Source organism: Rana temporaria, chromosome 1 (genome assembly GCF_905171775.1).
Source record: "Rana temporaria chromosome 1, aRanTem1.1, whole genome shotgun sequence".
In the NCBI taxonomy this organism is placed as follows: Eukaryota; Metazoa; Chordata; class Amphibia; order Anura; family Ranidae; genus Rana; species Rana temporaria.
The window spans coordinates 571,134,248-571,150,474 of record NC_053489.1 but is presented as its reverse complement, the minus strand read 5'-3'; the positions used below and the strand labels follow the sequence as shown (position 1 = coordinate 571,150,474).

The 16,227-nt window shown below is 38.5% G+C and overlaps 1 protein-coding gene across 2 annotated transcripts in view; it reads left to right on the top strand.

The window, feature by feature from the left end:
• TUSC3 (tumor suppressor candidate 3) overlaps nucleotides 1-16,227 on the top strand; it is a 362,725-nt gene that overhangs the window by 257,052 nt on the left and 89,446 nt on the right. For both annotated transcript variants that reach the window (XM_040334674.1, XM_040334673.1), the window contains exons 5-6: nucleotides 4,337-4,477; nucleotides 15,698-15,787. In XM_040334674.1, coding sequence (XP_040190608.1) covers nucleotides 4,337-4,477; nucleotides 15,698-15,787 — 231 coding nt within the window. The remainder of the gene's footprint in view (nucleotides 1-4,336; nucleotides 4,478-15,697; nucleotides 15,788-16,227) is intronic.

The following is a 16,227-nucleotide window of genomic DNA, read 5'->3' as shown; positions in this document are numbered from 1 at the left end:
AAAAGTTCTTGTTGGAAATTCCGATCGTCTGTATGCAATTCCGACGCTCAAAAATCCTACACATGCTCTGAATCAATTTGACGCATGCTTGGAATCAATTCGACACATGCTCGGAATCATTGAACTTAATTTTTCTCGGCTCGTCGTAGTGTTGTACATCACCGCGTTCTTGATGTCTGAAATTTGAGACAACATTTGTGTGACCGTGTGTATGCAACACAAGTTTGAGCCATCATTTCGTCAGAAAAAATCCATGGTTTTGTTGTTGGAAATTGCGATTGTGTGTACGCGGCATAAGAGACCTTCCCAGCAGGGCACTGACTTACTGCTTTAAAAACACAACTGACAGAAGTAAAATACTGCAGACAAACAGACACTTGTAATATACAACCCTAAAATCTCTGAACTACTACAAGGGAAAGCAGAGACATTCCTGCAGGCCTCTAGATTGGGCACTACTGCTCCCACCTGGTGTTGTTCACTGTGGTGCCTAGCCATCTGGGTTAAATAGCGTTGAGTGAAAAGACCTGGAGATTATCATCAGTAATATCAAAACTCTTGCCTCTCAGACAAAATTTTAAAATGTACTCTGTTCCATAGAATATACAGGTACGAGAGCTGCTGTTAATGCTCTTTGACTTTTAGCATATCGCGTTAGAAATATATAGGGTTACCATAGTAGCTTGACTGAAAAGCTAGGATTGGTGTTTTGCAACATCAGCTCAAAAGGGAAATCTCCCTGCTGAGGTCATAAATTGCAGTCAAAATAATTGAGTTGAGTTAAATAATTAAATAAGTTTTATTTTGTCCCTTCCTTGATGCAGCTAATCTGTAGCTCTGATAATAGTAATAATGAAAATGATGCTAAAAGGAAAATTACTAATAGTAATTTATTAACAGTAAGGTACATAAATAAATCAAAAAATTACAATAAAGAGCAAAGGTAGAAAAAGAGTTGATTAAGCATAGAGTGTGCACAAGAAATATTGCAATAAATAGCCAAGAGTATTACCGTCCCTGAAGATAAAAGTATATATATTATCCCAAAGTGGGATGGAGCATGGGATTGTACGAATACTATTGGATAGTTCTGAGACCACAGAAACCGTACACCAGAAACAGTTTGCAGATAAAAAATATTTTAATTTAACACATTATATACATACAAAAAATGAATAGAATAAAATCTTATATTGAGTTTCACCAATAGTTGATTGTTGGATTATATACAGTGGGGTGTCCAACATGTTTCGCCCATTCGGGCTTCCTCAGGGACATATGCACATGTATATATACACAGATCTCAATCTACAATAAGAAACAAAAATGGTGAAGACATCTCTGCATGGTATATATAAATATATATTGCAAACATATTCATGTTGTTATTAGAATAAATAAATAAATATGATTCGTCATAGGTGTCTAATTTTTTAAGATACTAGAAATAACATACTAGCGAATAAACGCTGCTTTTTTGCTATTCAACGATGGCACCCCTATTCATGCAGGAAATTACACGCTTGTGTAAATAATTACCTCCTTGGTGACTTTCTCTCACAGACCACAAAGAGCGCAGATATAAAACCCCCAAGGGTAGGCAACTGGATCAAGGATAGAAAGCACGTAGTGCTAGTCAATCCTATTTGGGAGTATAAGGGTGTTGAGTTAATTGTCGATAATACCAATAATCAGAAAACTGAAGAAATGTTTTGATCAGTTAATAGGATACTTATAAGATACAATATATTAGAGGAGTCACAATGACTCAAATATGTGTTAGACTGTTTTGATTATGTAATGTACAACGTAAAAAAAGAGAGTAGTATATGGAAAAAGAATAAATAAGCAATAGTGAAGTATATACACTGATACAAAGATCTAATAAAGATCGGAAAAGTTATGTAATATAATAAGTTACTGAATCTATTAATGTTAATGAGTACAACTGGATGCCATACAGTTGTACTCATTAACATTAATAGATTCAGTAACTTATTATATTACATAACTTTTCCGATCTTTATTAGATCTTTGTATCAGTGCATATATTTCACTATTGCTTATTTATTCTTTTTCCATATACTACTCTCTTTTTTTACGTTGTACGTTACATAATCAAAACAGTCTAACACATATTTGAGTCATTGTGACTCCTCTAATATATTGTATCTTATAAGTATCCTATTAACTGATCAAAAAATTTCTTCCATTTTCTGATTATTGGTATTATCGACAATTAACTCAACACCCTTATACTCCCAAATAGGATTGACTAGCACTTCGTGCTTTCTGTCCTTGATCCGGTTGCCTACCCTTGGGGGTTTTATATCTGCGCTCTTTGTGGTCTGTGAGAGAAAGTCACCAAGGAGGTAATTATTTACACAAGCGTGTAATTTCCTGCATGAATAGGGGTGCCATCGTTGAATAGCAAAAAAGCAGCGTTTATTCGCTAGTATGTTATTTCTAGTATCTTAAAGAATTAGACACCTATGACGAATCATATTTATTTATTTATTCTAATAACAACATGAATATGTTTGCAATATATATTTATATATACCATGCAGAGATGTCTTCACCATTTTTGTTTCTTATTGTAGATTGAGATCTGTGTATATATACATGTGCATATGTCCCTGAGGAAGCCCGAATGGGCGAAACATGTTGGACACCCCACTGTATATAATCCAACAATCAACTATTGGTGAAACTCAATATAAGATTTTATTCTATTAATTTTTTGTATGTATATAATGTGTTAAATTAAAATATTTCTTATCTGCAAACTGTTTCTGGTGTACGGTTTCTGTGGTCTCAGAACTATCCAATAGTATTCGTACAGTCCCATGCTCCATCCCACTTTGGGATAATATATATAAAGAGCAAAGGTAATATGTTATACAGAAAGTTGATCCTCTTAAAGAGGAGGTCCAGGCTGCCCCTCAAAAAAAATTTGAAAGTCAGCAGCTACATATACGGTAGCTATTGACTTTTAATAAAAGGGCATTTATCTGTCCAGGAATCCAGCGTTGTCCTCATCTGAGCCAATTCTTCAATCGGCTATTGGGTGCTGGCACTGCCATCTTGACTAAGGGAAACTGGCAGTTAAGCCTTGCGGCTTCACAGACAGTTTATTACTGCATATGCGTGAAGCTCGCTGTGCTTTGTGAATAGGCTGCAATCACACTTCTCAGGTCAAGGCTGCAAGGGAAGGAGAGGGGGCTGAACTTTCGGCTCAGTTCGTCAGGAGTCAAAACCAGGTACCCGCCCCCTCCCCCCCAAATGGTGTACACTTTAAGTATCTCAGCTGGGCTCAGCAAGAAAACAAGATACAGAAAGAGTGTGACACCGTTCAGACTGCGGATAAAGATTTCCTTGTGGGTGCTGGCCCCAGATCACCACCATCAATAGTAATTGAAGATAAGGAAAATTGTTCACACATCATGGAAGGAAGAACTTCTGTAGAATAGTTGCAGTACTTTATTTCCAAAGTGCCAAAGGATGTTGACAGGACATTACAGGAACATTGGTAGACCGGTTTCACACGGATAACCTGTGGTTGTGAACAAGCAAGAGTTGTTAATGTGAAACCAGTCTACCAATGTTCCTGTAATGTCCTGTCTACCTTCTTTGGCACTTTGGTAATAAAGTAACTATTCTACAGAAGTTCTTCCTTCCATGGTGTGTGACCAATTTTCCTTTTCGTCGAGAAAACAAGATAGCTGAACTACTGCTGTTACAATACAGAAAACTCTATTCATACTGAGAAACACCCCTGATGAGTCTTTCATCCAGTCTGCATCTTTCATAGGATTTGATTCTGCTTACTGACATACTGTAGCAGATGGTGCAGTTGTACAGCGGGCAAACGTCTTGACCCAGGTCTACAAGAGGGCACAGCCTGCCCTTAAACCTGTGTTGATGGATAGAAAACAAATCGTATTGTCCTCAATGCTGCAGGTTGTTGTAAGGCTGCCCTTGTTGCAAATCATTTTGACAAGAACTGTAATGCATGTTCAATCTGGGGCAGATATAACTGCCATAAAAACTGCAGGGTGTTGTGCATTAAACCTTTTCCTCTCCTTCATTCATGACCCCTGACAGGAATGAATATATATATATATATATATATATATATATATATATATATATATATATATAGCATTTCGATCAGGGCTTGGTCTTGGTCTGAATGGGCAAGGCACATTTTATTCTCGTAAAACAATATTTTGCAGTTTCATATCAAACTGGTATTAACAGACTTTGAATAGAAATAGTTTCTTTTAAGAATGCATTTCTAATTAGTGATTCATGTTTGCTTTCTTTGTGACAGATCCGTGTGTTCAGGCCACCTAATTATTCTGGCACAATAGCTTTGGCCTTACTTGTATCCCTGGTTGGGGGTTTGCTTTATTTGAGAAGAAATAACTTAGAATTCATCTACAATAAGACAGGCTGGGCCATGGCAGCTCTTGTGAGTATTTCTGTTTCTAACTTCAATGTTTTAATTTGTGTAAAAGGATTGCCATTTTCTGTGCATGAAATGTATAATAATATACAAAAGAATGGCATTCACTAATTCATATTCCAACCAGGTCATTGAAGAGGGCAAAAATCCATTAGACCATTCTTTCAGTGTACTTGGTAATTTACAAAAGAAACAGTTATGAAAGACATTTTAAAGTTTTGAAGGAATTTATAACAGAAACATTCACATTTTACAAAGCAGGGAGGCAAACAGCTGTGAAGAGCACTGTAGCATGTGGTATGTATTCTATAATAATATTTTAGCTTTATATCCTTGGTCTTAACTCCATTAACATCATGTGGCTACAAGCAATTTTCCTTGTAAAATTAGGCATCTTAAGGGGAACTCTGGGAAATGATTTAGATAGGATAGTAAGTATGTGAATCAGAGGTATTTTGACTCTCCGCCATTCCTCCCGTTCTGAGTGCTTAACCTCCCTGGCGGTATGATTATTTCAGATTTTAGGTGCTGAAAGGCCTGTAGGCCTGTAATTCTTAGGATTAACTCACTTAAATCTGTCCAAACTAGAGTCTAGTAGACATCTCGGGTATGATAACATTTGAAACACAAAATCATAAGTTATAATATAATAAATAATAACAAATAATAATTTAATAATAATAATAATAATAATAATAATAATACTTTTTATTCAATACATTATAGTAAATAATATAATCAAAAACACTGAATTTTTTTTGGTCAAACAAGGGTGCAATATTAGTAGTCATATTGCTTCAGTAAAAGTCCCGGGTATGGAAAATTTTAAAACAAGGTACAGCACAAAGTCCAACGTCACAATTGGGACAATAGAAATGCGTTTTACGGATTTTCTTTCCAGTGTCGTCACGCTTAGAGCAGACATCACATCCATGTGGGTGCTGTCTTCTTTTCAGTTGGTGGAATGTGGTCCATAAAGTGACGACCAGTCAGGCATTCCAGGTTCACAACGCCAGCAGCCTGACGTCTAGATCTGTTTACAGCCGTTGGCATCTGGTGCTTCAGAAATATGAGTTTGGCAACCTTCTAAACAAAGTCCGCATGAACCATAGGCCTGTCACTCTTTTTTCAGCAGAATGAATGCATTCCACAGGCACTGTTCAAGAAGATGCCTGTGGAATGTGGAATGTGTTGCTTCTTCATGGCTGGATAAAAGGTCATGGCCTGGTCAGCTCTGTCCACACCTCCCATGGTATTGTTGTAATCCAACACGACCTGTGGCTTCATTACATCTTTTCCACCTTTGGTGTGTACCATGACAGTAGAGGTGTTGTGAATGGTACTCATAAGGCACACGTCTTTTTTGTCCCGCCATCTCAGTGCCATAATTTTTGCTTTCTACCAGGAAACTATTTCTCCTGCCTTGAGCTTTTTATTGGCAAAGGTTGGCAGCATGTCACGCCGGTTAGCCCTAACGGTCCCATATGCATCCATCTTGTTCAGAAGAAGGAACTCATAGAGTTCCGGGGACATGTAAAAATTGTCTGTGGTGACACAGTAGCCCTGATTCAGCAATGGCTCAATCAAAGAAAGAACCAAAGCGGTTGCCATTCCAAAACTGCTGAATCGTTCGCTGAATTTGCTCCCTTTCCCGGTGTATAAAACTGAATTCCAGATGTACCCAGTGCTGGATTTGGCTGAATGACTTTATGCCAAATTGAGCTCGCTTTGATGCGATAAACTGTATCCAGCTAAGTCTTCCTTTGTAGGCCATTAGACTTTCGTCAATACTGATGTTTCTGTATGGCATATAGGTCTGCTGGAAATTCTTCAGAATTAGTTGATTAATCTCCCAATTTGTTTTCAGTTTTAGAGCTGGATGAGAACTCTTATCAAAGTCTTCATTATTTGCAAAGTGCAAATATTTCATTATGAGAGAAAATATTTATTCCGACATAACTGTGCCAAAAAAAGGAGTGGCCAGTAATTTGTTGGTTGTCCAGTACCATTTCTGCAGGGGTTTCCCCACCACTCCCTGAAGATCTATAAGGCCCAGAAACTTCCAGATGTCCTCTCTGGTTACCGGTTCCCACTTTCTGCTCCGTGAAAACCGCTGATGGGCAACAGCTTGTTGCTCCTGGTAGTGATTTGTCTCCATAACAATTTTTGCAATAACCTCATCAGTCAAAAAGAGTTTGAGGTATGCCAAGGGGTTGTCATCCTCAACATTCACTTTGATCACAGGTTCTCCTCTAAAAACGGAAATCTTGGGGGCGCTACGTGCTCCGTACTGCAATCAATCGAGCACCAAGTCCGCACATTGCTGGGCACAGTCGCAGGATCATCGCTGAAATCACTTTCTGCATCTGATGACGAACTTCCCTATGAGTCGCTATCACTTTACTCCTCTGCAAGTGATTCTATATCACTGTCGCTGTTTTCCAGCAGGTCATATAGCACTTTTGGAGGTCGAGGGGTGCGTTTTTGATGCCATGGTCGATGTGCAGTTTACAGACACAAAGTACAGTAAAACTGCAGACAAGGGCACTGGAGAAAGCACTGGGGGGCAATCTAAGGCCACTTGATTTTATTTTGTATTGTAATCCAATAGGATTACATTGTACCAGTGTGTTTGTGTTTTCATACATTTGAATTTGCCACCGGTTCCTCCCCCCTGCGTCGCGACGCTCGCAGGGAAGGGAATCCAGGCCACACAGGGTATTGGGCGGAAGTAAGTAACCTCTTCCAGGATCCAGCGATGTAATCCCGAGTGTGGCTCGAGGTTACCGATAATGGCAGTGAAATTCCACCCCGAGCCACACTCAGAAATACTGCTAGGCTGGTTAATCCTCCAGGACCAACAGTACAGGCATACCCCACTTTTAAGTACACAATGGGGTTTATTAAGTGTATTGTGTGAGAATAGAAAGGTCTTTGTAAAAGCCTGCAAAAAATCTTTAGACAAAGGCCAGAGCACAAACCATGAGCTGTAGCAGGAATTGGACTTATCAGAGTGAGATCTCTGGACCACTCTGCAATAAAAAATACATTCATGACAGTCTTGATTCCTATCATTAATATTGAGTTTATCCTGCAGTACTTTAATTACTTAGAAACTATGGGTAAACTTAGGGATCAGTGAGTGTATTATGATCTTTTCCAACAGTGTTCAACACTTTTAACTACAATTATTTTTGGATATTTAAGCTATACCACAGATAATGCATATTATGGCCTGTAGTCCTCATGTAGCACAGCATGAGACCATGATCACCTTGGTATAGGACTCTGATATAATTATATTGTTGTCTAGTCACCAGGCTCCTTAGTGTGGGTCCCTAATCTGACAGGGGAGAAGATTGTGGATTACAAGGCTAACTGATCCGAATTACCAATCTTTTGGCAGATTAAACAATTTACAAATATGTTTTTAGTGATACATTTAGCCCTTTTGTCTAGAATACAGCTTTAAACAAATTATCCCTATTGAACTACCTAGAACATTGCATTGTATTTCACTGTCCAATAGTGAAAACAATATGTCACTGGTAAACAAGATTTTTGTTTCAATAATTAAATTTATTCAGAACAGATAAGCTCCGTCCATTAAATAGGTTGTTTGGTGTATTTCAAAAAAAATTTAATGACCTTTATTATTTTGGGTAATTAATGCACTTAATAGTCATAAAGTAATACCACAGAAGCATATACTATAGGATTGTTTTTCTTCAAAATAGTTTGAAGGATGTCAGTCCCTTGCATGCATGAAATGTGCTTATTATGCATTAGTTCAGGGTCGAACATTCCAACAAATTTCCTTGAGTGCTGATGAGTTTACTGAGGTGCATACATCTTTCTGAGCCAAAACCGATCTACAGCAGAAAAGCTGCAAGGTAACATCTCCATTATCTGTGCACAATGAAGTGTCCACTGTCAAGTCCCCTGACATATTGTTTATAAGACTGTCAGCCCAGGAGGTTCGGCAGTGTAGTTTCACTATCAGATAAAATAGGGAAAAAGGATTACACACACATTAAGGTAAAGCAGTGCACATTTGTGTTACAATTACCCAAAATTGCCATCATCAGTCAATGCTACACGCACCCCGCTAATGATGCTGGCTCATCCATAGAGTTTTTATGACAGCAGCAGTTACTAATAATATTATATAATGCTGTAAATTGATGCTGAAGAACATGCATTCTCCAAGACCTCTTTTAGGTCTGATTTGTGAAGTTATTTAGAGGGAAGGTTTTCTTTGACAGAGCAAAGTAATCACTAGGTGTAGAAATGCATGGTCATCTTTTTGTGTCTATCTATTCAGTCATACATACATTTACTGAAACTAAACACCATATATAATATATACACTTTGGCCAGAGCTGGCAATCTTGACTTTGATGAAGCGTTTATAAGTCTATGTCATAGTTGTTTGTTCATATGTGTATATTTTTAGGAATATATGCAGATATAGGCTTTTGTGTGTCTTAAAATAAACATGTCACAAAGCTGGGTAATTCAAATCTAGGATATAAAGATAAAAGCGTAGGCAGAGGTCCACTTTAATGAAAATCACTTAGCAAAAACATTCCAGAGATATAGGCAGATTTTGTGATGGGAGTGCCGGCATTTTTACTGCAAGTTCTGCTTTAAAGGCATCATTGTCATTAAAGTGTATCTAAATGCAAAAATAAAAGGGTATTATATTGAAGCTTACCAATCCATAGAAGTGGGAGCAGCATTCATGTTCTTTATATTTTTTTTCACCTGGTAATCCTGCCAGTAACGCACTTCCTGTTTCAGGCTGACAACACTCATTCACTCACTCTCCTCTTCTCCATAACATGGAGGGGGGGGGGGGGTCTGGGGTTCTAACACACTTCCTGGTAAAATTGTGCAAGATAAGGTGACAAAATGCACAGGACGGGGCACAGCCTTGCATTTCTGTCAGGATCAATTGGTATGTTTTTCCTCTTATTGAACAGATAAAACAAAAAGCTTTCATTGGTATATTTCAAAAAGGGAAATGGAGCAAACAAGTGAAGTCCATTGTTAGGGTTTACTTTAATGCCTGGGCCACTCTGAAGCAAAAATAAATCACAATAACTGTCTGATAGACTGCATTGAATTACATACACATTCATTATAACCAGCATTATTTACCAAGTATATTACTGCCTCAATTAATTATTATGTAGTCAGCCAGTTATGGGCCTTTTGCTGATTGACTCAATAATAAACCTATGTTATCCTTTGCCTAAATTGATGCACTTCCCATTGCCACATGCCAATTTTTATTACTCGTGAACTCCTTTTGGTGAGATATAAATCTTCATTCATCTTTTCTGCATTCTAATCAGCAAGCCTCTTTATTGAAAAGTCTATACCTGAGCTTTTGTGAAAGAAAGCACAAAGCTTTGTTTTATGCCATGCCCCAGCCTTGGCAGTTTCTGTATTTTTCTATGAGTAACTGAATGCACGGTAAAGCATATTCATGTTTGCTTATTTACTACAAATGTAATCTATACATATGTCAACAAAATTAACAAGATGCTCAATCCCTGCATGAAATTGCATTTCATTAGAAAGGTGCAATAAACTCTCAGAGCTATACACTTGAAAGGTAGGAAATTGGAATTGATGTACTATATAAACACAAGAAAGCTATTTATTTCACTGCAAGAAAATCTACCCAAAGTGACTTAAGCCCTTATTTTTATCCTTTTTTTAAACAAGTCAATTTCAGAATGTATAAAACAAGGAAAATTATTAAATGTTACATGACATTCTGTACATTTTAGAGTAAATCTTTTTCATTAGTGCTGGAAAAATATATAATATGAAAGATGAAATAAAAAAGAGCTTCTTGAAGTTTAAATTGATCAAATAACAAAATTGTAAGTGTATTTAAAATTGATCCATAGGCATGGCATCCTCCCAGCATATTCATGCATTAAAGTAACTTTATTCCAATTCAGGGAAAAGCTGCAGGTTCTTTTTATAGTATGTCTCCTCAGGTACTAATACTTACATTGCTGCTGGTCTGCCCCACTGCCCACTCGACCAGGCAGAGCCCTAAGAGATACCAGGTATGGGGACCATGTGAGATAATTTTCTCCCACTATGCTCTATGCACAGTATCTGAGCAGCTAGTCATCAGGCCTGAGCTCAGTCATATGGTGGCAGGAGAAGGTCCTTAGCCTATTGTAAGTTCCAACACAGAGCTTCCTACCCAGGGCAAACAGACAGGTAAGGAAGCACGGATAACATGTAGCATGTAGCATGCACAATTAAATATTTACTGCAAAAAACAATATACTCACCTCAACCTATGTATAGTGTAATTTGATTGCTAGTGGAGGCAATCTATGTTGCACATCTCTTAAAGCCCAACTCCAGGATATAAGCAAATGCTTCGTCTCACCCCCTCAAATTAACTGCATGTGATGATGTGAATACCTCTAATTGGTGGACAAAACACTTCCAGTGGCCAGGTCCTCTCTCATAGGCTTCGGGGGCAGGATAACTCATGGGTGTGGTGAGGGAACCAGTGCCAAGGACGATAATAGGAAACGCAAAATGCCCAGTCTCCAGGGCAGGAAATAAAATTGTTTCAGAGAGAAAATTGTGACTTTGACACTTCAGAAAGGCTTAGGGAGAGATGTTTGCAATGAAGACTGAGGAGTAAGATAATTAATGCACTATGTACATATTAGTTTTGCCTTGAGCTAGGCTTTAAAGTGCTTGTAAAGGAACTTTTTTTTAAAATAACAAACATCTCTGTACTTACCTGCTCTGTGCAATGGAATTGCACATAGTGGCCCCCAATCGTCCTCTTCTCGGGTCCCCCACTGTTGCTTCTGGCTGCACCTTTCTGTCCAGTGCCCCACAGGAAGCTGTTTCCCATGGGGGCACTCGTGCATGCTTGCTCCCGAGCCCTGCCGCTGTGTCCATGGCCCTGCCCCCACTTCCTTGTCACTGGCTTTGATTGACAGCACTGGGAGCCATTGGCAAACCCAGTGAAACATGGAAATGAGAGGAGAGAATAGCTGCAGACGTGCACAGCACTGGATTGAATGAGAGCTCAGGTAAGTCGGACGAGGGACCAAAATCAGTGCCTAAACATTTTTTGCCTTGATGCAAGGAATGCCTTAAGGTAAACAATGTTTAGACTTTAGAACCACTTTGAGTTATCTCCCTGTGAGGTTTGGAAGCTTCTTAAGCAAAGGATGTCATCAAGAAAGATAAACTGAAAATATAAATATAGGAAGAGGTGCTCATGGATCCAATAACTGTGGTATTGGCCACATCCCTGGGCAACATATAACAAAAGAGAGTATACCCCCTTGGTGGGACTTTACAAGCCAAACACAGTGTTGGTAAAAAATTATCTTTAATGGGACAAGATATACATGTTGGCACTTGATACAATCACACAATACGCACCTGGGTGCATATAAAAGCAACAATGTGCAAAATACAAAAACAATACCATCAAAACAGTAAATATGCCAAGATTGGCAGACAAAGGAAACAAAACAAAAACAAAACAGGAAAGCACTCTCCTATTGGGTGATTTAGATATGCCCGACGCGTTTCTGGGTAACAAACTGTCATCAGGGGCCACGGGAGCAGAGTAGTGCAGGTTGTAGTTCAAACCATGTAGTGGACTGGGTGTGGGTCCCCCTAGATTAGTTTACATTCAGTCCAAAAGTTATATAAGGGTGGAGTAGCGTCCAAAACAGCCCTCACTGCCAGAGTAGCAGAAATTAGAAGGGCCCAGGACGTGCTGGTGTATATACCAGCCGAGTAGCGTCCTGCCCAATTCCAAGCACTTGTCATAAGTCAATTCCCCTTTACGTTCTCAATAGACCTAAAGCATTCAGCAGGGTCCATGGGTGAACTGTGGCTTTGTCCCAGTAAGAGTAGGTGCACCTACTTATTGACAGTGGGAGAATCAGCTTTGTGCATAAACATAAGGAAATAAAGTTATGCACTAATAAGGTGCCACCTGTCTGTTTAACTACAATTCATATTGTTTAAGAAATACAGAACTTATAGAACTTACAGAACTACACCATATGTCATAAGATAGTTAGGGCCAGATTCACGTAGCCCGGGCGCAGCGTAACGTAACCAATTTACGTTACACCGCCGCAAATTTTCTGTCTAAGTGCCTGATCCACAAAGCACTTACCTGGAAATTTGCGGCGGTGTATCGTAAATCCATCCGGCGCAAGGCGGGCCAATTCAAATGGGACGTACTGCGCATGCTCCCGATGCAAATTTCCCGATGTGCTTTGCATGAAATTACGACGCGCCAACGTTTTGTGAATCGCGACGTGAAAAAAAGACTTGCGCCGGGAAAAAGAAAAAAGAAAAAAAAAATTCAAAAGCGATGCGGGAAAGACGGGTATACTTTTACATGGTGGAGTAATTTTCCACTTTGTGACGGCAAACTAACACTCGCGGCGACGTAACGACGGGAAAAAGCTTTGTGGATCGCCGTAACTCCTAATTTGCATACCTGACGATGGTTTACGACGCGAACTCCCCCCAGCAGCGGCCGCGGTACTGCATCCTAAGATCCGACAGTGTAAAACTATTACACCTGTCGGATCTTAGGGATATCTATGCGTAACTGATTCTATGAATCAGTCGCATAGATAGAAACAGGGATACGACGGCGTATCAGGAGAAACGCCGTCGTATACCTTTTGTGAATCTGGCCCTCTGTGTCATCTCCAGGATTTAAGGCCCCTTTCACACTTATGTGAGGCGAGAAAGTACCTTTCTTCTATTTTTTTTTATAACACAGAGGTGCGCATTTTTTGCTGATTGAAGGGCCATTCAAAATAAATAGCAAAGCGCTATAATATACATACACAGTGTTTTGTTGCACTGCCAATCATTGTGCGGTACAAAGTGCACACAAAAGTGTGTTATGGTGTCCAAAAGGTGTTATAATATTAGCTTGCTCGACATGCAATTACCAGTAAGTCATATTTTATAATCCACAGAAAGGTTTGTTTTACTAAAATAATCCTGGAATGGTGTTGTGTAGTCAGTTCAGATGCATGGAATGCATAGCTGAGATCTTGGTTCCTGCCTTTTAATTGTCTGCTAGAATCAAGAGAATTTACTACATTTTCTAAATTTCTTTCAAAATAATTTTGTTGCACTGACCTATGGTCATGCCCAGATTAAAAATGACTGCGGTTAGTTGCTCCATTTGAAAATGTGCTAAATTGAATTAGGCATTCAGCTGGCTAAATTTCCTTATTGCTTTGAGGCATAGAAACCCACATCACCCGCAATGCTTGTCATATGATTTAGTATCACTTGAATAGTTAGTAAACTTGCACACAGTGCATAAAGCTGGAACAGCACCACAGGAGGTTAATGTAGTCGAGGGAAATTTCTGTTTTATGTTGCAAACTATTTTTATTTATTTTGCATAGGAAAAAAATATATATGAGGAAAGCACTACTGCAAATAAATAATCTGAATTTTAAAATTCTTACTAGAGCACACAGCATACCACAGTCCCTCAGGAGAACGCTTTTGTGTGTGTAAGGCTGAGATGAATTAATAATCCTAAATGTGTTGTCCAGTTTGTGCACTAACTTTTCCTGTTTTAAAATAAACTCTAAACATAAGCTGCTTTGGAATAAGCCCCTTTAATTCATAGCCAGTAATGATATACAGTATAAATGCATAGTTCATAATATATTATATGAATGGATACTTATAATAAAAAATGCAAGCTGAATAACATGACATTTTAATATTTCACTAAAATATAATATATTAATAATATAATATAAAATATGTATGCCTGCTACTTACTTATCAAAATAAAAAAACATAGGTGTGCCTCCCGAATACTATGCAAAACATATTTCCAAATTTTTCAGAAAAAAACAGCTAAACACATTGGTTTACTATGTATCAGCTGTCGGGTGCTGCCGTCACCATTGCGGGTAAGAGAACCTGGCAGTGTAGCCTTACGGCTTCACGCCGGGAACCCTACCGTGCAAGCAAGAGGCCCCGCTCTTCTCTCTTACTGACAGAGGGAGGAGGAGGGAGGAGGAGGAAGCCATGTGGTGACGTCATAGGCAGCGGCACAGACTCCCGGACGTTGGAACAGGTATCCTGTCTCCCGAAAGGTGCCAGTTGTGGCACCGGCGGGGAAGAGGAGACAAATTAGCGGAAGTTTCACATTTGGGTGGAACTCTGCTTTAAATGTAAATACTAAATCTTGAAAATAGGGGATCAATTTAAAGCTGGAACCTCTTCTGTTACTGTTATTTGTTTCTTCATAGTTTTGGCGTAAAACTCAAATGGCTTTGCAAATGTGTACTTTTTATACCCGGGAGAAATCAACAGATGCATGTAACACACATACAAATACTTACATTATAACCTGGCTTCTGCCCACAGTGCCTAAGAGAGGGTGAGAAAACCTTACAGCAAGATCATGGAAATGGTGTGGATCTCAGATCCATGAAAGTGCTGAAGTTAGGGCCGAAACAACTAACTAATCGATTATGAAATTAATCGATTACAATTTTCATAATCGATTAATCGGCCAGTAACATAATGGGGTTAAAAAAACAAAAATTAGCCCTTTATAGTACAAAAAAGCAAATCGCTACTGTAAATATTACTTTCACTGTCCCACAGTAAAAAAAATGAACCACTACAGTAGCGATTATTTGCTATTTTTTGTACTTTTTTTTTTTTTTTTTTACCCCATTATGTTACTAAATATCTCAGGCCTGGGTTCACACCTCTGTTTTTTGGTGCTTTTTGCAGAAACACACCACAGTTCATTTACATGTTTTCCTATGGGACACATTTACATCCATGATTTTTTTCAGCTGCTGCATATTTGGAAAGGGCAAGAACTTTTTAACGGTCCTATTTTTTTTTCCAATATACTTCAATGGAGAAGCTGCAGAAAAGCATGTAATGTGTTTTTGCGGCAATTTGTGTTTTGTAATCTGCCCAACAACAAATTGGCTAGTATTGGATTAATCGAAACAATAATCGGCCAACTAATCGATTATGAAAATAATTGTTAGTTGCAGCCCTATTTTTAGCATACAATCAAGAGAACAAATCATTATAATTAATGGAAGCACCTTTTCATATTTTCTTTTGTTATTACATTTAGTAATAAATGTTTTATTAACACACTGTCTTTGTTTCAATTCACACTAGTGTGTTGTGTTTGCTATGACTTCTGGACAGATGTGGAATCATATACGTGGACCACCTTACGCACATAAAAATCCACAAAATGGTCAAGTGGTGAGTAACTTTACAATCATTACTTTTTTTGCTAATTTAAAGCAGCTGAATGTTCAGTTTGCAAGCAAGAGAATAGCAAGAAAAAAGAAACAGGATGTTACCTTGCACATGATTGGAATATTGACGTTAACGCAGCTTAATTTTACGTAGTGAACATTGTTTCTTTCTTTGTTAATCTGGCCATATATCTTCCTTGGTATTACAGTGTTTTACAAATGGAGCAGCCATTATCGTAAATCCCATTTCTAGATTTATATCAATAACTATAAAAAGTAGTCATCTCAGCTCTCATGAAAATTTAAAAAAACTTTCATTATGCTGCAAAACTCATCTCCATCTGAGTGCAGCCCCTGGCAAACCCCCTGCCCTGCCATCTAATGTTAGTTCCCTTTCAGGTTTATATGATGCTCAGCATAATGTGTCATCTACCCAACTTCAAG